The following is a 27837-nucleotide window of genomic DNA, read 5'->3' on the forward strand; positions in this document are numbered from 1 at the left end:
TGTTATAACTCGGGCCCTGGTATAAAATCCAAGGAAGCAAGAGACTGAAAATTTAGGTAGCAAAGGCTTTATTTCCAGGTCTGGGGATGAGTCTCCGGGAGCCAATTTGGAGACTGCCCCCCAGAGACTGAAGGGAGGACTTTAAAAAGAGGCTGGAGGAAAAGCAGTGGGGAGAAACAAAGAAACCTGCAGAGCCATCAAACTTGTTGACCTGAATCTGGAAACTGTATTGCTGTCCACTTAGCTCTGACAATCTTGGGAGTTCCTGGTGTTTCTCAAATTACTCCCATCCTACAGACTGACATTATCCTGGAATGGCACATCTGTAGCAATATTTGGAGAAGAAAGTGGAGAGTTAATTATCCCAGGACAGCTCATTTTCGCTAGTGGGTGCGAAGGGGTCAAGACTTACAAGAAGCTGAAACTTAAGTTTTACAAAGATCTGATATCTAACTCATTTGATGCATACAGAACAAAAGGAAAGCACCGATTGGGGTTTGGGCCATAGTATTTCTCGGTAATTTCTTTGAAGCTAAATAGTTCTTAAAATTGGGGCAGGCTCATTTTATGACAGATCATAACCGGGTCGGGAAGAGATCACCAGAAACCCAAATTCTTTATGGCCTAGATAGATAGATGAGGGGAGAGGGAGGCAATAAGGCGCCATACAGAACAGAAAACTGCAGTTATGTTTTTCTTTCTTTCTGGGAAGGGAATCAAGGTCAGGTAAAGGGTTAAACTCATACGCAAATCTCTCTGCACACAAGCAAGTTACTTCAAACAAGTGTAAATTAGTGGGCCATCCCTAGTTTTCTTTAGCTCTTTAGCAGAGAATAGAGGCACCTAACAGTGATTAACAACCCTTATTAGCTTGTTTTAGCACAACTTCTGTAGTTTGTAGAGGGCAACAATGGTTAACATATCAATTAGGTGAGATTCTTGCAATTCTTTACAGAGGAGAGTATTGCTCAACATATCATTTAGGTCACTTAACATATCAGTTAGGGAAAAAGGATAAAAAAATACATTTAGTAAGCCACGTTGCAGGTTTGCTATAATACACGTATAACGAAGCTATTTTCTTAGAGTACAACAATGATGTTACTTCCTTTTATGTAACCTGTTACTGAGTGTTCTCATCTTTCTGATGCAGTCCTAACAGCTAAAGTGGCTTACAGATCTTATGTGTTCTGGCCACTTACACTGCAAGTTCAGCTCACCCTCTCTCCTAGCAAAGCTGAGCTTTAGGCATGGGAAGTAATGTACTGTTGCACCATTCTTGGTCTTTACATAGTATTTTGTTTTCCTGTGGGAGGCTGGATCATTCTTTTTTCATTCGGGTGACATTTCCTTGATAAAATCCCTGAACCTCCAGGGTGGGCCTGTTATTCCATGGTGCCCTTGGGGCATCCCATGCTTACTCTTCTTCTTAGAACTTCCCAGGCTGTCCTGCAACTTCCTCTTGGCTTGTTTCCCCTTCCTCTAAACTGTAAGCTCCTTGAAATTAGAACGATGCTAGCTCAGTGAGAAGGTATATGGTATTAACAGGTATAAAAAGTATTTGACTGAAATTGAGTAAATAAATTCTATTTTACAATAAAATTGGGAAATATTTAGGGTGAAATATGAAATTTTTGTCTTAAATCACACCACAAGCCAAAATACATTTTATATGGCTATAATAATTGAATATTATTTTAAAAATGAGATGAAGGTCAACATCTACTTTATTCTTTGCCAGTGAGAGTTTTTAAAGTGAAGCAATGGCAAAAACCACTAAAGAAAAGCAATAGTTTTGATTAATATATTAAAGTTGTATTTAAAAACTATAATTAATACATTAATACTTATTATTTGTGTATGCTTTATTCATTTAGTTGAGAAATAACTGTTGAGAAGATATTTTATGCCCAGTCCATGTGTTCCTGCTGTCATGGAATTTTAGTGGGAGTAAAACAAACAAATAAGTTAACACACTGTTGGTATGTCTCACTTTTAGGAAAAAACAAAAAATAGATATCATAATTTTACAAAAGCATTCAGACACCTATGAAAACCACATCAAAGATAGGATGCAAAAGCAGCTCAAGAGATATGAGATGTTATCACTATGTTTTATAAGAAAACACTGTGTTCATATTATTATCAACCATTTGAGACTTTATGGTTTTTATTGTTTACTTTTACATAGGTTATACATATTTACAGGACAGACTTCAAGGGTATTAGTATTTCTAATGTAAAACCAACCTCCCTTCTAGCCCTTTACCTCTGCCATCTTGCAGACATGGCTGCCAAATTTCTATCAAAAACATTTTTATAAATGCTAGCCAGGGTACAATCAAAGAATACTCTTTTAAACTGCTAAAATATAAGAAATGATTTAATCTTTTTGGAAGTAAAGTTGTCAACATACATCAAGCCTTAAGTATACATTGTAGCTTAGTAATTCTAATTTTGGACTGGCTCCCAAGAAAATAGAAAAATGATACAGGTTTGTGGATATAAATGGACACCACAATATAATTATTTGAACTTTAAAACAATATATGTATCCAAAATTTGTCCATTACAGAATAGTCTTCACTAAAATGAAGTATTACATAGTTATTACCTTTCATCCCTAGCTCAAAGTATATAATTTTGAGTGGAAATGTGAAATATAATATTAAAGCAAAGCCCATATTTTTGTTTCACTGTAGTGTCCTTGGTCCTAGAACTATTCCTTCTACACTATAGACCCCCCCACAAATATGGGTGCTATTAATATATTACATCCCTTGGAACTGACTATGTAGCTCAGTGGTAGAGCACTTGCCTAGCATGCAAAACACCCTGGGTTCCATCCCCAGTGTTATGTAAACAAAACTGGAAGACTTTGGAAGTTGTGGAATTATCCAGGACTGATCTCTTACTTGATCCTAAGAATCACCTGGGAAAAACTTGTCAAAAAAATCTTATATTCCCAGGCTAGATTTAAATAGAAAATGTGAAACTAATAAGTATCTCAAAGTCTGAGAAATACAAAGTAAATCTGTAAGCATTTAAAGAAAAAAAAAAAAAACAGGAAATGTTTGAGTAGTGAAATGTATACAAGATTTCTACAAGAGTTTATAAAAGTGATTGAGGAAACATATGGACAGGTTAGGGAAAACTGGAGAAGCCAAAAGAGGGAAAAAATTTCTGACATTCAAAGAGGGAGAAATTTGTAACATCTCCTGGGACAGAGAGTCATCTAATAAAATCTAGAACTGCAGCAGACACCTTGCATACAGTCTGAGCCACAGGCAGACTCCCTCTCTCCTGGGGAAGAGGTCACACAGAAGAGCCCTGGAGGAATCTAGAGAAGCTTCCATCCTCCACTGCCCTCCAGTGCCTCCCATTGGCTGGGCCCAGCCAGACACCGGATGCCCTGGGAAGTAGAATAATGAAGCCCACAGAGTTCCATCTCCCAGAGATACACAGAGCCCAGCAAAGACTTACAGGAGTGATAGGCAAGCAGGCTTAGGTTTAAGCTTGTACTATGCATTTGTACTATGACTTAGGATACCAGATCACAGCGTCATGTGACCTGGTATGGACTCTTCTAAAGAGAGCAAAAGCCAGTTATTAATGGTAAATTTATTTACAGGGACTATCTGTTTAACATTCTTGGTTTATGACCCTGGAGCATTTGAGGCTAATGGACTGCATTGCCTGAAGGTGACATCTGGAAAAGGATATATAAGTGCTAAGTGATCTTGAATGCAAAATCCAAGCCCTACCTCACTTTAGATAGTGGTCAGGTACCGGTAGGAGGATGTATGCAGTGAAGTTTGAAGGCAAATCAAAGTCCAACAGAGCAGCACATTTGGCCACTAGTGCTAATGTGAGTGCTCCTGCAAGGGGCTCAGTGTCTGCCATGCATATTTAGCCAGTTTCCAGCAGGATGGTGCCTTGTTAGGATTTTCATCCTGGGGCTGAGTGGGGGAGGGCACTTGACTGTAATACAAAAAGAAAATTATAATTTTTATTTAGTGAAGAAAAAAAGACACTTCTTTCAAAAGTTATTGTTCCACTGGACATAGTATCCTTGCTACTGTCACATTCTCTGCCTAAGGAGTAAGGAAGGATGCTTAAAATGTGACTCTTGTGCTGAGATGCACAACTCTGTCTCTTGTGGAAAGAGAGCTTTGCAGAGGTCCTGTTACTTGGTATTAAAAGGCCTAGCACAGCGAAATGAACCCCTCAGACTTTACCATGTCTGAGTGCTTCAGCCTGACATCCACCTGCCTATGTGCCCAGTGTCGTTGGTGCTATATGTGGTCATTTGTTTTCTGGCCTTTGTTCCTTATTTTTTTCTCTCCTTGGAATATTCTCCATCTCCAATGTAAATAATCTTTATTTTATGGAAAACTTCTACTTATTTTTTAAAGCCCTTATCACACCTCACATCTTCTAGGAGGCCTCCTTTGATCCTGCCACCATCCCACTATAATCTGCCCCATCTTTTGGTATAGAATTCTGCATGTCCATCTATCAATTGCATGACCTTCAATATGTTTTGATTGATAATATACCTTTCTCCCTCATTAGGTGACCAGGGATAACTAATGTGTCATTCCATAGCCACCCCTCAGTCTTATGCTTGACACATGATAGGTGTTTGGTAAATATTTCATTGTGCAGACTTCAGGGAACTAACAGTTAAAATTGTGAAGCAAAATTAAAATCTCCAAGAAAAAAAGAAATTTATTTTGACTTCCATTATCACTTAGGATGTCAGGATGAATTCACAGAAAAAAAGTTTACAAAGTCAACTGTTTATATTTTCTTTTTCTGCAAATATAGTACTTAGGAATATTGTCCATTTTCCATGTCCTTTCATCCTTTTAATTTACAGGTAACAAATCTTCATTAAAAATGGAGTGATTGTTGGCTCATTCTCGTTTATAATCGTGTAAGTCACTACTAATTTGAACTATATGAAATCACAGTTTTGTGAGTCAAAATTTTCAAATATTGGCAATTTATAAGATTTAACCTAAATAAAAAAGGATCAGGAACCAAGTCTGTCCCTTGTATCTGCTATACACTTCCCAGTCTATTTCTTGAGTGAGTAACTTTTATAGTTGGTAATGCAGCCATACACATTTTATTAACTACAGGTCATCTGAGGGAAGGCTGCTTCCTCAGGAGGTGATGAGACTAACTAGGGACCAACTAAGCAAGGGCTCGAAAGCAACTGTCAGCTGTTGGAGGAGCCTTCGATGGCATTTTTACAGTCTGTAGAAAAGTCAAGTCTATCACTAAATCTGTGTACACTCTCAACTTCCAGCTGCATCACAACTTGAGGGTTAAAATAATGAAACATCCTCCAGTTGCTCATTTGTGCCTTTGGGCCTATGCCACAATTGAATTTTCAAATAGTTGATTACATTTCTCTCTTTGGGTATAGGAAACCACTCCTCTTACATTATCTAATTTATGGAACATGTTTTGGACCTTGCAAACTTTTCCGTTAGTCATCCCTAAACACACTTAGCACAGATAAATAAGGCAATGTTTGATGTTAACAAGCACTGTTTTCTAGAGAAAGAGCACCCCCACGATGGAGGGACAATGGGAAACCAGTGTCAGAATTTCTGAGCCTTGGATCTCTGAGCTTGGAGTCCGCTGCTCTAGCAACCTAGATCTGAGTAGCAGAGTTTTACCTATGATTAATAGGAATTCTGGTGTTAAGATGAATTTCCCTGTTAGGATGTGAGTCAGTGTTCATATTCTTCTTGTCGCTATCTCCTTAATTCCCTGTAACTTTTCAACTTAAAAGAATCTTTAAAACTAAATGTGCTGAAAATATCATTTTAAAAAAAAAAAACGCATTTAGATTCTGGTGCACAACAAATTCCCTGTGAAGAAAAGTTCCAAATTTGTGGCTATTTGCATTTCCATAAACAGAGAGAATCTTTGTCTGTGCTTATTATGTGACAAATAGCAGTGTTAGAAATAGGGTGTTTCAAGACTCTAATTATGGATGTGCTGCTATTCCTGTTAGTACGTTTACAATGTAAAGCACTGTAAAACTTGTACTTTGTGTTCAAGAGCTTTTTTCCCCCAAAATGCTGGTGTCTTAATGAATTTTAACAAACAATGACCTCATTACAGTAATTAAAATATTTTTAAAATGAAAAAGGTGCCGAAATGGCAAGTGTATGTGGGAAGCTGACCCTGAGGTGGAGCTGAGCCTGTGACATTGAGGGACGCCCACGGGTTAACTGGCAGGAAGGAAGGAAAGCCATCAATAATGGGCAAAAGGGAGTAAGCAGCAGTGCAGAGCCACCCGAGCCCTAAGCCAGGCCCTCTGTGAGCTCTGTGGCCAGCACCAGTCCTTAGAGCCTCCAAATCATGTTTCCTTGGACACCTCATTGATCAGGGAGTCTGGTTAATGCTCCTGGGTTCTCACACCCACATGCAAGGTCCAGGTCCCAGGTATGTCATGGAACGAACAGAGTTCAGAGCTGAGAAGACCCATGGTCTAGAACTAAGGCAGGGAAGACAGGACAGGGCTAAAACTGGCTGGGAAAGTAGGGGTGACCCATCGCCTCGAAGCACTCTCCATCCTGTCTCTTCAAGATAGCCCACCCTACGCTGTAGGGTGAAATTTTTCTGCTTTTTTCCTACTTGGCTTAAACTACCCTATAGAGCCCATTTTTTCCTACCTTTAATAAACATGAAACTTTGCCACCATTTATCAACCAATCCTTTGCTCAGGACAAAAAGAATCTAGAAAATCACCTCTAGAAGGAGACTCCAGCAAACAAACCCACAAACAAGTCCACAGGTGATCTAGAAGTATCTGATGTTCTTTGGGCCCAGAGAAGAATTCAGACACCACCACTTTAGGATTGGAGTTAACACTGCTCATGTTTCTATCTTTCCAGGTAAATATGTGACAATTTATTAAAATGCAATAAGATTACAACACTTCGGGCTGGGGATTTAGCAAAGCTGTGTGCGTGCCCGCCTGGAAAACGTGAAGTTGTCAGTTCAATTCCTGGTACAAAAAAAAAAAAAAAAAAAAAAAAAAAAAAAATTAAAAAAAGATGACACCGTTTTCTCAGTTGCACTAAGCACATTCCAAATGCCCAGACTCCTGTTGTGTAGACAGCACAGGATGTTTCAGTCAGTATTACTGGAATATATGGGAAGGTCGTAAGAAAACAGAACTGCAGAAGACGTTGAAGGGTGTGCTGGTGCACACAGGGCCCACGGCCTCCTGCCCAGAGGGTCTGCTGCCTTCCTGCCGCCTGCCACCTGCAGCCTTCCAGGAGCAGGCACATACGCCAACCACCTAACCCCTCTATCCTGTCTCTCGCCAAAACTGTGGAAACTCCCATTTTTGTTTTTCACCTTAACTCTATTTCTATTTTCAGTTACCAATTACATTGATACAGTTTAGTAAAACATAAATGGGGTCAATAGTAACTGAAGATTTTTTCCCATTTTAAAAAATATAGATCAAGCTATGAGGAAGCATTTGTATTCATCCCACTAATTTAGTTACCGAAATGAAAGAAAACTAGTTGTCTTCAAATTAAAGCATTATGTAAACATTCACATCCTGTCACATTTGGCCAGGAAAAATTTACTGCCAAACAATAAAATTATATTAGCTGTTATTTTAAACATAACAGATGAAACATTTTAGAGGAAGCCTAATGCCCACCCAGGCATGCTTGATAATAAAATCTTCCTCTACTGTGTGAGTCACCTGCTGTAATTATTCAGTGAAAACTGCTCTAGTGGCATGAGTCCACACCATCTCCTATGAGTGTTTGTAATGTACCGCTTATAAAACATTTCCAAACAAACTCTACCAGCCCTGAAATGTAATTTCTTTAACAGTATAGACTTCGTTGTTCTTTTTCTCAGTAATCTCAGTCAAAATCTGGCCTTGCAAAAACAATTTGTGAAGCTTCTGGGTATCAGTTTGGTGTTCAAAGCCTACACTGAAAGGTGGAGCTTAAGCAAATCTTCCTTATCACACTCAGACCTCCCACAAAGCCTCTGGGAAGAGAAAGACATGCCTGTGTTCATGGGCTCCTGTATAAAGAGGCTGAACTAAATCACACATGTGTGCATGTTGCATTTTTATAGACATGATAGAAATTCCACAGCTGCACTATGTAAGAATTGTGTTCTTGCAGTGTCACACGACACTGAGAAAGGGTAACACTGAAGACAGATTGAGAGATGCCGATCCACAAGAGCCCTTGCCTACCTAGTGTGATGCTGTGATTTCTCAGACCAGGACTCCTTCCTCCACCCCTTCCTTTATCGTCCATTAAGTGACATGTGTCTTTCTGAGGTTCGGGCCATACTGCATTCCACCATAAGTCCTTGATCAAGTGGGAAACAAACTGACCTGTGCACAGGGTTGATCGAAATATACAATGCTGCCTAATTGAATTTATTGCAGTAAAAGGCACATTTCCATTCATCTCACACATGATACTGCCTCTTGCTTTGAGCACACTTATCCCATCACTCTTGCCACTTGCGGGAACAGTTATGGAATTCCTCTTTCAAGCTATTCAAAAATACAGTGGAATACACCCAGTAGAAAGGTAGGCTTGTAAAAACATTGCACCGTGTCCTCACTTACCTTATTCATGTCTGCTACTATGAGATATCTGGCTCCTCCCCAGAGTCAAAATGACCAAGAATGATAAACATTTTGAATTCATTCAGGACGCTAAGATATCCTCAACAGCGTAACCTAAGACCCCAAAGAGAACTTTCAGAACGGCTTCAAAAAGTGGCAAGTACTAATCAGTGTGTTCAAAGTTAAGGAGAATATTTTGAGAAGAGGTAAAGGTAGTGCCTTTGACTACAGTAAATTTTTATTTTAAAGAGGAAAAAACAAAATAAAAAAAATACAGGAAACAAAAGAGACAAATAATAACAAGAAACCCAAAACAGTATATAGTATATAGACAATACAGTATATATTCTTTAGTATATAGACAATACAGTATATATTCTTTAACAGTATAGAATTCGTTGTTCTTTTCCTCGGTAATCTCAGTCAAAATCTGGCTTCGCAAAAACAATTTGTGTATAAAAAACAGTATATAGAATATAGACAATATAGAATTTCAAAATCAGATGGTAATAATTTAACAAAAGTTGTTACTTTGCATAGTTATCTTCAGTAGAATTACTCAGATTACCAGCTATAAATATGCAAAATTTCTCTAATCCTATGAGTGTTAACTGTTTTGTTCCAAGAACTAATAGAATTGGTAGTGCAATCATTGTAGCTATCCTAAATGAATATATACAAATTTTTCCTACCCTTCTTTTCTCCTTTTTCCTGAGTTATTGTTCCCCTTTCTTACCCTTTCATAATATTTATTGAATATTTTGGATCTTATTTACTCTTTCAATTTCTTTATTCCTATACACTAGGAAGACAATATGGTATTTACACATACCATATTTATTTGATTTATTTCACTTATAAGTATGGTATCAAGTTGTATCCATTTACCTATAAAAGCCTCAATGTGATGCTTCTTTATAGCTAAGGAGTACTCCATTATATAAAAATACCACATCTTTTTTTTTTTTTTTTTTATCCATTTCTCAGTTGATGGGCACTTGGGTTGTTTCCAAGATCTGGGTATGACCAATTGTGCTGCTACAAACATGGGTGCACATATATCATTGTGGTATGATGTTTTCAGTTTTTCTGGGAAAATGCCAAGAAGTGGGATAGCTGAGTCAAAGGGCACCTCCAATTCCAACTTTCTGAGGAATCTCCCACTAATTTCCATGGTGCTTATACCAGTCAATACTCCCACCAACACTGCAGAAGAGTTCCTTTTTCCCCACAGTCTCTCCAGCATTTGTTATTGATGGTTTTCTTGATTCTGACCATTTTTTCTGAAGTGAGATGGAATCTCAATGTGGTTTTAATTTGAATTTCTCTAGTGACCAATGATGATGAACATTTTTTCATACATCTATTTGCCACTTGTATTTCTTCAGCTGAGAAGTGAGTATTCATCTCAGATGTCCATTTTTGGATTGGGTCTTTGAACTTTGGGGCCCTGAGTTTTTCTTTATTTGTTCAAGATAGAAGTCTTGTGTTCGAGGAAAAATTGACTAAGATGTTTTTCCCAATTCATAGGTTTTCTTTTAACTCTGTTGGAGATTTCTTTTGATATGCAAAACCTTTTTAACAATACAAGATCCCAGGTATTGATTCTGGGACATATTTCCCATACAGTTTGATATTTGTTCATGAATTCTCTGCCTACTCCTATGTCTTCAAGGTATCTATACTTTGTCTTCTAGCATGTTTAGTGTTTTAATATTTAGATCTTTGATCCATTTTGACATTAGTGCATAGTGATAGATATGGATCTAGATTTTGGCATGTGGAAAGTCAGTTTTTCTAGCACAAATTATTAAAGAGCTTGTCTTTCTTCCAGTGAATATGTTTAGCCTCTTTGTCTAAGGTAAGGTGACTGAGTGTGTTTGTAGTTGTAGTTGTATCTTGTAATCTATTCCATTGATCTTCAGGTCTGTTTTTATTCCAGTATCATGCTGATTTTATCACAGTAGCTTTGTAGTATAACTTTAAGTCAGGGATTGTGATGCCTCCTGCCTTGCCTTTGTTGCTCAGAATCGCCTTTGCTATTCTAGGTCTTTTCTGGTTCCAGATGAATTTTAGAAATGATTTCCCTAGATCTGTGAGGTATGTTGATTGGAATTTCATTACATCTGTACAATTTTGGGAGAATAGCCATTTTCACAATGTTTGTTCTTCCTATCCATGAACAAAGAATGTCTTTCCATTTTCTGAAATCCTTTTCAATTTCTTTCTTCAGAGTACTATACTTTTTACTATGTAGATCTTTTACTTCCTTTGTTAGATTGATTCCTAAGTATTTAAATTTTTTGGATGCTATTGTGAAGGGTGTGATTTTTCTTATTTGTCTTTCAGTGAGTTTGTTGTTTGTGTACAGGAATGCTATGGATTTTTGAGTGCTGATTTTATATCCAGCTATATTACTGAATTTGATTATTACATCTAGAATTTTTTCAATGGAGTTTTGTGAGTTTTCCATGTATTGTATCACGTCATCTGCAAATAATGAAAATTTAACTTCTTCCTTTCCTATCCTTATTCCTTTTGTCTCTCTCTCTCTTGTCTAATTACTTTGGCTACTATTCTAGCACTATATTGAATAGGAGTGGTGATAGTGGACATCCTTGTCTTGTTCTTGATTTCAGAGTGAAAGTTTTTAGTTTTTGACCATTTAATATGTTGCTGGCTGTTGGGTTTGTCATAGATGCCTTTTATTAAATTGAGATAAAGACCATCTATTCTGATTTTCTGTAGAGTTCTTATCATGAATGAGTGTTGGACCTTATTAAAAGCCTTTCTGCATCTTTTGAGATGATCATGTGATTCTTATCTTTGGCTCTATTGAATTGGTGTATTACATTTATTGATTTGTCTATCTTGAACCATCCCTGTATTCCTGGGATAAATCCCATTTGGTCATGGTGTATAATCTGCTTGATGACTTGTTTCATTCTGTTTGCCAGTGTTTTATTGAGGATTTTTGCATTATGTTTATTAGAGATATTGGCCTGTAGTTCTCTTTTTTGGTTGGGTCTTTCTCTGGTTTTGGTATTAGGGTAATACATGCTTCTAGGAATGAGTTAGGGAGAATTGCTTTCCTTTCAATTTCATTAAAGAATCTGACAAGTGTTAGCATTAAGTCTTCCTTGAATTTCTTTTAGAATTGAGCTGTGATCCATCAGGACCTGGGCTTTACTTTATTAATAAGGTTTTAATTACATTTTTAATTTCATTAATTGAAATTGGGTTATTCAGCAGATTTACCTGTTCTTGATCCACCTTTGGTAATTCATAGTTTCTAGGAATCTGTCCATTTCTTCTGTGGAAAGGTTTTGAAGTAAATACAGATGATCTTCTATATTTCCACAGGTTCTGTAGTGATTTCACCCTTTTTATTCCTTATTACATGAATTTGAGTTTTTTCTTTCCTTTTATATTAACATTGGCTAAAGGCTTATCAATTTTATTTATTCTAAGAGACAACGTTGATAACCATTGTTGATAACCTTGTACTCTGTTCTACACCATGTGCAATGTCTATCCTTGGTTTTGACTGACAGCTTTGTTTTGCCATATTTGACTGTATTCTCTCCCCCATCCCCAAAGTAATAAGAACTAAGGAGTAATAAAATCCAAAATGTGTAAATTTTGTTGTAAAAAAGAGAGGAAAAAAAAAGAGCTCTAACGGATATAACAGCAAGTGTGTTTAGGGGTGTTAAATAGCTGACTATATCAATGTTTTTGGATCATTGAACACAGCTGTTTGCAGTCTCCCTGTTTGAATGTCCACTTTGTATTCTTTGATACTGTGATTTGAGCAACTATTTTCAAGATGATAATATGTAGTCTATTAACAGGTGATTTCTTACTGTTATGTTTTTTTTTTTTTTTGTAGTTCTGTATTACGTGTACCCTTACACCGCTTTGTTTTGTTTTGTGTTTTTCTCTTTTTCCTCTTAAATAAAAAAAAAAGAACCAGCTCTTTGATTCATTAACTGTTTTTATGTTTTTCTTAGTTTCAGTTGTGTTAATTTTTGCTCTGATCTTTAAAATTTCTTTCTTTCCTCTGGGCCTGGCTTATTCTTACTTCTCTAGATATTTGATATGTAGCATCAGGTTATTTATTTGTGTTCATTCTGTTTTCCTGATGTGGGAATTCACTGTAATAAATTTCCCTTTAAGAATTGCTTTGATTTTATCCCAAGGTTCCAGTAAGTTGTATTTGAATTTTTATTTGCTTGTAGATATTGTTTAGTGTCTTCTTTAATTTCCTCTGTGAGCAATTGATCATTTAGGAGGGTATTATTGAATTTTAATTTCCATATATTTATGGAGTTTCTGTAGTTTCTTTTGTCATTAACTTCCAGTTTCATGTCACTATGATAAGATGATATGCATGGGATAATTTTGATTCTTTTGCATTTACTTAAGCATGTTCTATGGCCTAGTATATGATCTGTTTTAGAGAATGTCCCGTGTGAAGCTGAGAAGATGTTGTTGGGTGGAACACTCTGTACATGTCTACTGAGTCCATATGTTCGCAACTTTTATTCAGTTCTGTTATTTGCTGATTTTTTGTATAGTTAATCTGTCTCCTTGTGGCAATCAGGTGTTAAGGTATCCCATTATAATTGTGTATTACTTATTTGATTTTTCATGTCTATCAATATTTGTTTTTTTATTGCTGGGTGCTCTCATATTTGTTGCATATATATTTAAAATTGTTATCTCTTCCTCTTGAAGTTTTCCCCTAACAAGTATGTAATGACCTTTATCTCTTTTGATCATTCTTGATTTGAAGTTCATGTTGTCTGCAAAGAGAATAGCTACTCCTGCTTTTGAGGGGGTTCTTGATACATGAAGTATTGTTTTCTATTCTTTGACTTTTAGTCTATAAATTTCCTTTGAGGTTATATGGATTTTCTTGTATACAGCATATGGTTGGATGTTGTTTCTTCATCTGTTCTGCCAGTTTGTTTCTTTTAATTGGTGAATTGAACCTATTTACAATAATGGTTATAAGTTATATAATCTGGCTTATTTTTATCATGTTATTTTTCTGTTGTTTGTTCTTTATCTTTCCCCTTTTTTTGGTTGTTTGGCCTGCTTGGTATTTTTTTTCCCATTGGTGTTCTTGAAGTCATAGTTATTTTTCTGTCTATCTAGAATATTTTTCAATATTCATTGTAGGGTTGGTTTGGTGGTCCTGAAGTTCTTCAGCTATTCTTTGTTGTGGAAGTATCTTATTTCCCCATAAGTTTTCATGGACAGTTTTGCAGAGTACATCTGGGTTGGAAGTCATTTTCCTTTAGAATTTGAAATATTTCACTCCATGCTGTTCTTGACTGCTTGTGTTAAGAAGTCTGCTGTTATTCTGATGGGCTTTCCTTTATAGGTGCATTGTTTCTTTTCTCTAACAACTTTTAATATTCTGTTCTCATGTTGAATTTCTGGCATGTTGATTAATATATGTCTAGATTTAGATTTATTTAGGTTATTGCTAATTGGAGTTCTATATGCTTCACTTTCCTGTGTGTCAGTTTCTTTTCCCATGTTTGGGAAATTTTCTGCCATTATTTCTGTAAATAATCTTTTTGTATCATTTGAGTTGTTGCATTTTTCGTTTACACCTACCAATTTTATGTTTTTTTTTCTTTGCATCTTCTTACAACTCTTAAAATGTTATTTCCTGATTCCTTGTTATTTTTTAAAATATTTCTTTTTGTTTCCTCTAGCCTCAATCTAGTCTTTGAGGTCTGAAAGTCTATCTTCACATTCATTGAGGTGGTTTTGCCAGCTTTTGATGGAATTTTTGATTTTCGAACATCTCTTTGAATTTGTTTCATGCATTCTAATTTAATTGTTTCTTATATTGTTCATTCAGGCTTTCGATGATTTTGTGTGCTCTTTTATTTTTTTAAATTATGTCTTATTTACATGTGTTTAGCATTTCTTTCATTACCTTTATCATTTGTTCTTCTACCTGGGAGATTATTTCTGATCTTATTTTCTTTACAGCTTAATGGAATTGTTTCTTTATTTCAGTGGCTATCATTTCAGAAGTTTCAGGTGTGTGACTTATACTTTCTTCTATGTCTATGTCTCCTAGGCTTGTTTGCGATGAGATGGAGGCTTAGGATTACATTTTGCTCTTTCATTTTGTCATTTTCCTGTGTTTGCCTAAGGCAGATGAATGCAAAGTCTCAGTTGCTTCATGGGTGGTGGGTAGTTGTCCATAATGCAGGAGGTTTCCCCAGATAAGTGGTTGTCACTAGGTAGGCCTTATCAGGTCCCTGGTGGCACTCAGAGGCTCCCAGAATCAGTGGAGTATGTTTGGGGGGCCTTCACCACTCCCTGGAACACCGAGGCTCCTCAGCTAATTGGTCTTGCTGGATTGGGCCCTACCAGGTCCCAAGTGGACTCCAAGGATGTACAGCTAGTTGGAGTATGCTGTGCAGACCTTCAGCTCACACCACATGGAGCATCAAAGCTCCCCAGCTCTATAATAAATTTTTAAACATTAAACATATTCTGTATTTTTCTGTCACACCTCATATTAATTTAATCACATGTCAGGTAAGGTTGAGGCTACATTAGCACCCTCAGCTACCTTCACAAATGCATACTGTGTGTCTATCATGCTTACCCAAGCCAGCAGATGGACCTCAGTGGTCCCATCTCCAAGTCCAGACAGACACTTTTTCTTTAGACAATTGCATAGACCTGGACCACAGCTGTGCAGCATACCAAGGCTCAGACAGAATGGAGAAAGAGAGCAGATGTTCCTCACCTTTTAGAACAGTGACCCTGTCTGCCTGGAAGATGCAGAAGTAAGCGCATCATTTGTCTGCCACAGAGAAGGTTGTGCTGAAGGCCTAGAGAGGTGTGATATCCACTTCAGGGTATTCTCCTTGATAAGAAAGGTCAGAAGGCCCCTGTGTTGGTCCTTAGGTCCAAGCCAAAAAAAAAAAAGTTTTAAAAGTTTCATTCTGTGGGTCCAGGAGCAATTCCTGTCACCTAGGAATGGTAGTGAGAGACAGGAAACAGGTAAATATACCTTCCTCTATCTCATGTTGATAGCTATGTGCCTCACCTGTGGATGGTCCCTGGTGAGTAGTAAGCAGCATTCTCTTCTCTCTTCACACTGTGTTGTATGATGAGCTTCTCGAGGAACTTGCTGGATCCAAATGATCTTTGCAGAATGCTTGCTGAATGGAGTCAGTCAGTTTTATTACTGTGACCTCAGCATGGTTAACACGAGGCTTGTTTACTTTAAAAGAAGTAGCATTACAGAACTCTTCAAATGACTTGTGAATTCATAGCCTGATTCCCGACATGTTCAGGGAGGACTAAGCCAGGTGCAGTGTGCTGGGACAAGGGTGCAAACTTCCACTTCCTAGTGCTGCCCAATATATCACCACTGCCTGCAAGCTCTGTCCTCAACACCCCTCTGCCCTGGAAAGGGGTGGCATCTTCTTGGCTCTCAGGTAAACTTTGTTAAACATATTCACCAAATCCTCTTGCTTGGCTTTGCAATTGTTGGATAGTTTATGGCTTTTTAGGATAATGATATAATACAGATACAATTTGTGATATCACCTTCTCTATACTATGTGGGGTCCTTAAGTTTGACTCTCATGGAAAATGTGGAAAAATATTAAGGTATTTCAGTATCTTTAAAAAGTTACATATATGCATATAATGTATATTTTTGGACATGGAGTAACATGACACTTGATGTGTGTTGTGTTTTTATTTTAGGTAGAAGAAATAATCACAGGTAGCCGGCAAACAGCCAAGTCTGTGAAGCCCATGTTGGATGGCAACAGAGAACAGATGCGTACCAGGTACCACCTCTCAGGCTGCCCTGAGCTTTGTCACCTTGCCCTCTACATTGCCCCTTGATGGCCAGAATATAGGTCCTGAAATGTTGTTTAAAGTTTAAAATGACTCACGCCATACCTGTTCATGTCTATATCCAAATCCTTAGATCCTGACTTTGTAGGATTCTTCATCTCTAAAACACTCATGGTGCCCATTCAGGTCCCAGTTTTATGTGACAATAATAAGGGCAGTGACATGAATACCAATGACTGCTGACATTTACTGAACATTTGCTTTGTGTCAGGCATTCTGTTTGCTTTCTGTACCTTCACATATCTCATCCTAACAATTTTATCCTCTGTACAGTGGATCAACTGAGGGAGGGGGAGATTCTGAGTGTCCTGAAGGTCACATGACCCGAGAAACGTTGAGAGAACTGCAGTGAGTCCAGTTCACACCTCTGCTGTCCTGAACCTGTGTTTATGATCTGTGTGCCACTTTAGACTCCTTTGAGCTTAGGCTACAGGGGTACAAGAGTTCCTTCACTGGTCTCCTGACCACCTTTGACCTTTGCTTAAATACCTTCCCCAAATGACCCTCTTGGATACATGTTTAGCACATTACCTCGATTCCTTCCGTTAATACGTATTTTCAAGGTTTTATTGATAACATGTAAGTTTTTATGGCATCATAACTGCTTAAGGTGAAGACAAGATTTCTGTATATTAACTTTTAAGTGATGTTGTGATACTTTGGACACTAAAGCAGAGATAGCAATGCTTTTTCTAGTTGCACCTCAGTTTATTTTAGCAGGCTGAGATGTTTATGGTAAGACCTATCAGCATTATCTTTGTGAGTTCTAAAGTGCTTCGCTATCAACCCAGATTTCTTAGTAGATGAAATCTTTTATCTTTGAAGTATTGAGATATCTTAATATTTAAAGGAATGTTTGTTAAAATAGCTCAAGTTTTCTGCTGTATTTTATCGTATGTGGTAGTATAAACAAAAATTGTTATAGGCAAAGAGACAATATAGAAACCATTGTTCATTTTTCTGTTAGCTGGTTCTAAATACTCTACAATGCTTTCATCCACTTGAATGGTGTTACACAGTCTTGATATGTTTGATGCTATAGCATATGAAGTTATATTCAAATATTTCAAAGAAAAAGACACTATGGTAACTACTATTAAGTCGGGTTATTTGGTGGTGAAGCACTAGGTTGCTGAAAGTGTCGTGCTTTAACCTGTGTTGTTGTTATGCCCCCTTTTATCTCATCCTCTCCCTTATTCATTAAAAATTATTTAATTAAAAAATATCAAACAATAAAAAATGCTGCTGGGTCTGTAGAGAAAAAGGAACCCTTTTCAACTGTTGGTTAGAGAGTAGACTAGTACAAACACTGTGGAAATCAGTGTGGAGATTCCTCAAAAAATTAGGATTAGACGTCCCATTCAACCCAGGTATTCCCCTTCTGTGTATCTTCCCAGAAGGATTGAAAAACATCACACCACAGTGACATATGTGCAACCATAAGGTTCAAAATATACAATAGTCACTGTGAAATGGGAGGAAACTGTTCAATAAAAAGAAGAAACTAAGATAGGAGAAAAGAGAAAGGATAGAAGGGAAAAGAAAAAAGTGCAAGTTAGTTATACCATTAATGTCACTTAGTTCACTGAATAGGAAAGGTTGTGCTAATGTTGATTGAAGAAATTTTTATGCCCATATTTTGTACTTGAGTGACTAAAGATAATGATGTATAATTTATCAACAATTGTTACTTTTTTATTATTTTGTTGTGGAAATTTGTTTTACCTTTTCTTCTTAATATTAACAAAGTAAAAATAAAATAGCTCAAGTTTTCAACTTGTAGGATCTACTTTTTAAAAACTTTTCCCTGTAGTTTCAACTTGATAACAGAAACTACACAGAGCTTGAAAAGAAAAGTATTTTTTTAGAAGAAGCAACTAAACTTCCTAGGTATACTGCAATGCTGCTTGAAAAATAACTTGGAGCAAGCTCTGTGATTGGAAATGGAGTGCCCAGGTCATATTCTGCTTTAAGGGATAAGAAATACAGATAAGTTACCACAAAAATCCTCTTCCTTTTAAAATAATATTCACTCATTCTGAGTCTCCCTGAATATTAGCTATCGTTCTTGCCTCTCTCCAGTTTCTAATTAAGGATCCTGGCTCTGTAACTGGAGAACCTCAGGCGAAAGCAAATCTCCCTTAACAGGATAGCCCATAGAGTGTTCTTCACAAAGTACCCTTATTTCTCAATTCTCTTAAAGAATGAGATTCCAGTCCTTTCAACTACCTGGCTATTTCCCATGATTTCCAAACTTTTACCATCCAGATGGTAAAATCTATTTTGCACTCAGGCAGACTATCTTTGTGATACAAATGTATATGCTAGAATTATCATCATAAAAATACCTGAACAGCAGCTATACTTACATCTTGCATAATGAAGCAGTCAGGCTTTGGTGTATTCCAAGACAACTGTTAAAGAGATTTTTAAGTTTGGGAGCTGTTTGAACAACAGGTATGGAATTGTATTCCTCCTGAGAGGTAGGTTACTGTTTTTAATCTTGGAAATCCACTGCTATTTCTGTACTGTGTGATTTCCATTACAGATACAAGATACCAGGGTATTATGACTGTTGTGAATATTCACTGTTATAATTAACCCCCAGCACTCTCAATGCATGTAAAGACTGAATCTAATTTGGGAGGAATCACAGAGAGGGAAGTCCAAATCATTGCCAACAGTTTGGAGCTGGTTTTCAGACCCTAGGAAAACTATCATTATTGTGATTACACTTGAGGTTCTGAGATGTCTGAGCATAATACCAACAGTATTTTGCAAAGCCTTTCTTCTTCATCTTTATTTCTGAGAAGTGCTCACATCATAAACACAGATAACATGTAAAGGTTATTTTCAGTGCTCCTTAGCTGTTGACAAACCACTGTACACATCGCCTCTGGCTGGGCAACTCTTGTTTAAACAGCAGCCTTTCTTAAGGCTGAACAGGAGCCCTGTAGTTGCCTAGGGCTGGCGGCTTGAGGGAAAAGATGGCAAGAATAATGGTATTCTGGGTGCTAGAATGTTCCAGAATGTTCTGTGCAGACAGAATAAATGAGGGAGCAGAACGACAGGGAAGGGTTCTGCTTGTCAGGACTAGAAGATGATAGCAGTGACTCCTGATTATGGTCTCATGACACTGATGTAAAGGAGATTCACAGGTTCCTCCAAAGGGCAAGTATTCATAGAATGCTGACTCTGTACTACTACATGATGTTATAAGTTGTCTTTAACTTTCAAATCTGCAGTGCAAGGTAAGAACTGTTACTTTTACTGTTACTTCTACTTTGCTGCAATTCTTAGAGGTTGAACTTTCCTACAATCATGAAGTTGACGTGGGATGGAACCAGGGTTATGACACTTTGGGCCTGCCTTTTTATCGTTATCATGGTGTCTTTTAATGAATAGATTTTAATTTTAAAATAATAAAAAATTTAAGGACTTTATGATTAATGCTTTCTTTGTCTTATTCTAAAAATCCTATCCTACACTGAAAAATGAAGGTAGATAATTCCTTATCTTAGATGGTTTTATACTTTTGCCTTTTATGTTTAAGTATAATCCATCAGGAATTGATTTCTGTTTTAGGTATGGCAACTTAATTTTACTCGGTATGGGTACCTGCCTGTCCTGGCAGCTGTGTTGTAGATTAAGCACCCATATCAATGTAGGTCTGTGTTCTGTTTCTGAACTGTATGCTGTCCCACTATCTTAATTTTTATAGCTTTAGAATAAGCCTTTGAAATTGATATAAAACTCTTCTCCTCTATTCTTGAAAAGTGAGTTGGCTATTCTTGGCCCTTTGCATTTCCATATAAATTTTAGAAACAACTTGTCAAATTTCACACACACCAGTCCATTTTGCATTACTAAAAGGAAATATTGGAGGCAGGGTAAGTTTACAAATAAAAGGGCTTTATTTATCTAGCAGTTTGAGAAGTGAGCTGATGGTGCTGGCATCTGCTCAGCTCTGGTGAGGACCTTTCCAGTTATGTTATATGTTAGTAGAGGTGTATGTGTGAGGAAACACCCCTATCTCTGCAGGAAGCAGAGAGAATTAAAGGTCACTTCAGGCTTTTATAACCACTCATTATCCTGAGAACTCAGTCCATGAGACTAGGGTGCCCTTAGGAGGGCAGTGCCCTGGGTGGTCTAAGGACTTCCCACCAGGCTCTGCCTATTAACAGTTCTATCAGTTCCCACATGCCATAATGGGACCAAACTCCCAACCAACACATTGAACTTAGGGTACAAACCATGTCTTACTTAATTATTTCTCATTGCTGGGACAAGATACCCAACACCCAAAGTTGAGGAAATAAAGATTTGTTTATCTCACAGTTTGTGGAGGTTTCTGTTCATAATCAGCTTGCTCCAATCAGGGTGGCACATGGCAGAGAGACAATAGTCCTAGGCTGCAGAAGACAGTAAAAGCAGAAGAGTGGAGGGAAACTCTTCCCTCATATTGTTTGCAGGCCACCCACTCTCAGGTGGCTGTAGCACTCACACCATTTCCACACCCTCTTCTTGCACAGGCTCAGGATGTTTACAAAGTGAAGACCCTGGCCCCCTGCTGAGTCACTTAGTTAAACTTCTAAACTTCTCAAGTTGACACAATGAACCATATTCTAGAGTGGTAAGGGCATGTCCTCTACACGTAAGGATGTGGAACTGCTGAGTTACTTGGTTAAACTTCTAGCCTTCTCAGGTCAACACAATATATCAACCATTACAAACCACATCTGAATCATAGCACACACATGTTCATACATGCACACACAGATGCACATTGGATTGGATTTGGAAGTTGACATGTTGATCAATTCAGAAAGGATATCTTTTCTGTAAGTACACCAAAGTTTTATTAATTTTCCGATGTGTGATACTTTGCTATTATAAATACATTTTATATTACCTATTGCCTGTTACTATTATGTAGATGTGCAATTTGCTTTTTTGTTGTGGTAAAATACACACATCAAACTGATGGGTTTCAACCATTTGAAAGTATACAAGGCAGTGGCATTTATTTTGATTGCAATATTCTATAGCTGTCACTGCCATGTAATTCATTTCTATGTTTAATTTTGCTCTCAGCAGCTTGTTTTATCTCTTATTTTACTAATTTTATCTGTGGATTCCTTTGGATTTTCTTTGTATCTATAAAGAATTACCACTTTTGATCTAATTCTTACCTCTTTAATTTCTTTTTCATGCCCAGATGAGAATTTGATTACACAAGTAAAAGGATTAGCACAAGGTTCAGCAGAGGCCAGTGCATCTGGGGTTCCAAGATAGTCCTATGATCAGTGATTTATTAAAAGGACTCATGAGACTCAGCACATGGTTGTACTCGTGACTAACATTTATTATATCAAAAGAGCAAATGCTACATTGGTAAAAAGCGAAGTCCAAAGAAACCCTGGTGTACTCTCCTAGGTGCCATCTCCCTGTGGAATCACCAGGGTCATTAACATGAGGATTGCTCCTTGGAGACTCAGTGCTGAGACTCTTCCTCAGAAGCTGGTAGGCACCTTCTGCCTTGTATGTACTACATTTCTACAATTCGGTTCTACAGAGGGACAGCACAAAGCATGGCCCTGATCACATTGTCAGCCACAGCAGGCCACGTTTACTGCATAGAGACTGTTTGATGTCAGCAGAGAGAACTGTTGATCAGCCTTAGCCCCTTTGGAGACCTTTGTAAAGGTAGCCCTCTCTGGGCCTTATGGGTACTCTGAACAGTAAGCCACCAACCTTGTGTTTTGATGTGCATTTATGCTCCACAGTGTCATCACTGAAGCTATATATTTTGTACATTTAAAGCAGAGAAGGCTGCATATCACTGCATAGAGATATCTGGGAAGAAGGTGTGTTCTGCCTTGGGAAACAGTTGTTTATCTGGAGTACTGGATTCCCCTTTCTTCTCTACCTTCTCCTTGACATTATTTTATTATTATTATTATTTTGAACGTAGTAAAGTGCAACAGAACAAGACAGGATAAAGCCAACTGAGACAGTGTAATGAAATTGGTGCAGAACTTCACAGCAGGTTACAGGGATAACAGTAATAGGTATCACAGTATATTTCATTATCTTTACAATAGTTGTTCTTTCAATCATGTATATCAAAATATAATGAAATACAGAACATTATAGAACTTATCAAAACAGAATATTGAATAGAGCAGTACCATTAATCAGAATAAAGCAAAACAGTAATAAAAATATTTGCCTTCAAAGAGATGGTAGAAGGAAATCCCCTTTATTTGCTATGGTCAACCTTCCAAAAGATGCTCACATTTGTGGTTCCCATTTGCTAATGGGGGGACACGGGAGCGAGGTAGGGGAAATGGGAAATGTTTGACTCTAGGCCATGCACCAGTAGATTCACTATTGCTTAGCAGGGAGGCGAGCTGGTTGCTTGGTTTCCTAGCTTCCTAAGTTTCAGCACGGTGTGGATCTCAGGAGACTCTGGTGGTTCTCACCCTAGAGGGGCCATAGTCTGCCACACCGCAGCCACTTACCAGGGAGGTGAGCTGCTTGCTTGGTTTCCCAGGGTCCTAAGTTCCAACAAGGTGTGGATCTCCAGAGACAATGGTGGTTCTCCCCCTGGAAGGGCCACAGTCCTCCTTGACATTCTTTTTGTGCATCTTCAGTTCTACCTTTTTCACCTGTTCAAAAGCCCTTGCTGATTTCTTCTTTCCCCAATAGCACTCACGGTGTTGAAACCAGGAGACAGACAAATGGTAGATAAGAGAGTACCCTGAGTAAACAGACATGAGTGCTGGGAAAATTGGAACACAAAGGAATTGGACTCACTGAAAGGGCTACAGGAGAAATCTGTCCTCCTAATGTCAGAGGACTAGCTAATAAGGGCAAGTACATGGTTTCAAAGAACAAGGGCCTAGGTCAACTGTGATCAACCCTGGGAAGTTGGGGTATAAGGGACACCTACTCTTCCTGACCCCAGAAGCTTAACAAAAGTGGCAACCTCACTGTTTCATCATCTTATTTTCACACACTGACCAAAGTAGCCTAACATTGCGCATAAACCCCTGAACTTGGGTGTTTCCTTCGTGTCCTCCCTTGCAGCCCATCTTGCCTTGTGAAAGCTGTTCTTTGTGTTTTGCTAATACACTATACTTGGGTTGCTTCCCACTTCTGTGTCTGTGGACTTCATACTTTATCATTTTCAGGGCAAGAGCCCAGTGTAGGGAAAGAGTGAGCTACAGTATATAGATGCAATCATGGTCCTTAAGAATATGTGACTTGAGGTTCTCTATGTTTAGCAGTACCTCAGTTCATGAAGTTAATTCACTCCATGATTCTGGAAAAAAGATGGCCACGTTCATATTCGTGTTCATGTGGGAAAAATGGGCACAGTCCTGCTTGTCATTAGATGCAGAGTTTGCAAACAAAAACAAAATTTTGCCAAATACTTCTGTTTATGAACCAAATTCTTCACAAACAAAAGTGTTCTTGGACAGAAGTATACCACTCTACAGAACTATATAGGTTTCTTCAGCAAAAAATTAAAAACCTACAAAATTAAATGCCCACAGGGGCTGAGCAAAGTACAGGAACGGGAGGAAGTGTTTCAAGAACAATGGAGGATTTGTTTCCTAGGGACAATCAAGCCTTCTTCCCAACAAAAGGTGAAAGCCAGGTGGATTTTTGCCTAAGGACTTTAGCTTGGAGTTCTGAATTAGACTGATTTTGATTTTGTTTTTACACCAGAGATCATCTCTAACATAATCACATAGTTCTTCTGATTGAACAATATGATTTTTTAATTTACTCAGCAACTCTTTGTTCAGTACAGCTGTAAACCAATGATACACGATGAAAAAGACAAACTGTTGGCCTCCAAAGCACCAGCTGTATAGGAAGTCAGGCCAAACCTGAGACAGTTAGGTGATGGTGTAGTAGATTGCACATCAGCGCACAGTGCTGCTCTCGGGAGTTACCGGGAACCTCATCTTCGCACTGACTTCTGTATCTGCCTGCCATAGTTCCTGGAACACAGTGGCAATGAACATATATACCTGCCAAATAAATGAATGAACATTACAAAATAATTCAACTGCATATCAGAATCACTCTGGGACTTTATAAAAACACAGCTCACTGGGTGCAGCTTCAGTCCCAGTGAATAAAAGTTGCCAGGAAAGCAACCCAAGGATGTTTGTGTCATCTACAGAGCTTGCTCTGTGACCATGATATTGGGACTCACTGGCTAATGAGGTTCTGCCTGGCTGTTTTATTCTCCCTATTGCTGAGAGAACGAGGTGTAGGCAGTAGGGGCAGGTTCCTGTGGGAGGGGAGGTTGAGGGGCCAAGCTTTGCTGTGCGCCACTCTTATAGTCTAAATGCCTTGCCAAACCATGGCAGGCTGCACTGTGTGAAGCACCAGAGCCTGATGAGCCACACTGAAGAGTCAGACCTTGTTCAGGGTCACTCTCATTGTTCTTGGCCCTGCCTATGTGACTTTGCCTGCTGTATCATTTCATTGTCCCCTCAAAATTTCTTAGCTTAGCAGAGGCCCTCAGGTGACTTCTCCAGCCATCTGCACATTAGCAGACCTCTGTAGCACTTTTTAATGCTTTAGTCATCCTTGCATCAGAATCTTGCTTCTATAAAGTTCTAAGCTACATCAGGTCAGGGCAATCTCTTGTTTTTACCTCTGCAATGAATAGATATCACCTGTTAACATTAGCTGAATAAATAAGCAATGTGTTGAATCTCTTTGGAACTTAATTTTAAATGATGTGATATTAGTTTCTCTTTACCCCTTTAGTTGTAGAAGAAAGCAAGTTGAAAAACTGGAAGTAGACCCTGGCAAGTACTCATTCCCTGATGTGACATCCATAGTTCAAGAGAACAAGCACACATCCAGAAGACTGCGATCTGAACCCCAAATTGTATCAAATGAGGAAGACCCAGCCTTTGAAGATAATCCTGAAGTCCCTCCACTGATGTGAAGCACGAGGCTGTGGTGGTGTTTCTGTGACCTACTACTCAATGCAGGGAGTAGTTGCATGACATTTATAGGATAAACAGATTCATCCTTGTTATCACTTTAATGCTTTTCCTTCTCCTTTGCATAGTAACATTCCTAAGTGAATTTAAAATTAAAACGTATAACATAAATGTGCTGTAACTCATTATTTGTCTATAATGAAAGAACCACTGGTGAAAATACTCAGTAAAAGGATAGAACAATTGCAAGAAACTGATTCTAAATCATAGAACTGCCTGTTTATGAAAGATTAAGTCATAGGTAAGAGGACTGGTTATTAAATTGGCGCCTGAGCAAACTGGTCAAGTTGAGAAGTTCAAATCATAATTTCAGACCAGTTGGAACTCTGTAATGTGATTTAAACATGGCTCCAGTTTTTCTTGTGGCAAGTCTGCTTTCTCAGGTGCCATGGTGTAAAGGCAAGGTAGGAGTTTTGGCACAGCACACCCAATTGTGGGGCCTCACTGAGTCACTGTGAAGACTTTTGCAGGTCCTTCCCCTGCCAGCCCTTAGTGGCTTCATGTCTGATAGGGAGTCGTTCATAAGCTTGTGCCCATATCTCCTGTGGAAAGCACCTAGTCCATCATCAGAGCCCTTCTCTTCCCTCTCCATTTCTTCCTCTCCTCCTCTTCCTTTATCTCATTTATTTTTTTCCCTTCTCTTTCCTCACCTTTTTCCTCCCTACCATACTCTTCTATCTTCTTTAACTTTTTTTAAATCTCTGTGCTGCATCTCTTTCTAGAACTCTATGAATTCAGTATCCTGCATACCAAGCAGAACCATTTTTGCTCTGGTCAGGTTACATCAACATGTGAGTCAGCCTTTCCCAGCTATTGATGCAGTCTACAGTCCTGAGGGCTGCAGTTGTTCATCGGGGACCCTGTGCGGCCATGGCTTGGAAATGCTTTGCGTGTGGGACCCAAAAGGTCCATGTGTTGGGACCTTGGTCCCTGAAGTGTGGCTCCTGGGAGACAGTGGAGCCTTTATGAGATAGGGTACAGTAGGAAGTCCTAGGCAACTGGGGTGCTCCCCTCAGAGGGGTCTCTTGGAGTGAGTCCCCTCGACAAGAAGCTTTTGTAGAAGCCTGAACCTACCCCCTGTGCCATCTCTAGGTCCCTGTTTTGAGAAGTGACCCCTTCTTCATGCATGTGTCCCAGCCATGATGTAATACCATCTACTCTGGGGCCCTCATCAGGGGCCAAACCACTGGGGCTGCCCAACCTTAGATTTTGATCTTCCAAAACTGTGAGCTAAAGAAGCCTTTTTTCTTTACAAAGTTAGCCTCCCTCCTGTATTCCTTTGTAGAAAGCAAGTGAAGAGAGTTGGCAATGAGGTATTTACAGGTCATACTCCTGGCAAAGGGACCCCCACATCCTCTCCTTTTCAGCGTCCCTCACCATTTCAGCCAACCCTCTCCCAATAGGGAGCAAAAGACCCAGGAGTCCAGGAGTGGAGCAGGGCGGCACAATGAGAGACGAGAGCCAACCTGAGAATGTGGCAAGGGAGGGAGAAGGATGAGCCCTACCTTTGGTGCAGTGGGCCAGTTACAGCCTAGACCTGATACCCTCAGATTTCTTCCCTGACAGCCAAAAGGCAAGGGATTAAATGGAAGAGCGAGGGGAAAGTAACAGTCAGCATAGTACCTGCTGGAGGGCCAGTTGTAGACAGAAGAAACAGATTGTAAGGAAACTGAAGTTGAACTTTTAGAGACAGAACGGACAGAATTCATCTACCAATTGAATGCTGACATAGGAAGCATTATGTTTCCTATGTTTCTTAATTTGGATGATTAGAGAGCAAATCCACCAAAAATAATCCAGAAGTGAAGAGTTGGGATAAGACGAATTGGAAGGAAAATCTCAGGAAGAAAACACTGCATGGAGCCATTGGCTACACTCAAGACAGAACTTAGGTGTAAATGAGGACTGGGAGGCATCGAGGTTGAGCCAGAGGCAGAAGCCTTGGGGATAGGTTGCAAGGTCCAAGGAGAGCGCACAGTGTGAAGACAACATGTCACCTCTGCATGACAGCTGGACACAAGAGAATCTTTGGCAGAAGACCTGAGCCGGCAGAGGGGCTCTTGGATGAGTCTTTCAGGACTCATACGTACAGGGACGTAGCTCCTGTATGTAATAGATGCACAGCAAATGTGTGCTGAGAGAAGAGCCAAGCAAGTAGGCATAGCAAAGACCAGGAAAGTAGCAGACTCAGGGAGGGAACCCATTAGAGAGCAGATGGCTATCAGAATAGCTAATTCTAGCGAG

The 27837-nt window shown here is 38.7% G+C and overlaps 1 protein-coding gene across 7 annotated transcripts in view; it reads left to right on the forward strand.

Moving 5' to 3' along the window:
* Nucleotides 1-25704, forward strand: part of Dnaaf11 (dynein axonemal assembly factor 11) — a 111983-nt gene extending 86279 nt beyond the window's left edge. For 5 of the 7 annotated variants that reach the window (XM_063231064.1, XM_063231062.1, XM_063231058.1 and 2 more), the window contains 2 exons: nt 16400-16485; nt 25352-25704. In XM_063231064.1, coding sequence (XP_063087134.1) covers nt 16400-16485; nt 25352-25535 — 270 coding nt within the window. In that variant the 3' untranslated portion in view covers nt 25536-25704. The other 2 variants (XM_063231061.1, XM_063231060.1) reach the window with 2 other exon arrangements.
* Nucleotides 25705-27837: the final 2133 nt, after the last annotated feature.

Source organism: Cavia porcellus, unplaced genomic scaffold (assembly GCF_034190915.1).
Source record: "Cavia porcellus strain 051 isolate PalLab524CR breed Dunkin Hartley unplaced genomic scaffold, mCavPor4.1 scaffold_19, whole genome shotgun sequence".
NCBI lineage: Eukaryota > Metazoa > Chordata > Mammalia > Rodentia > Caviidae > Cavia > Cavia porcellus.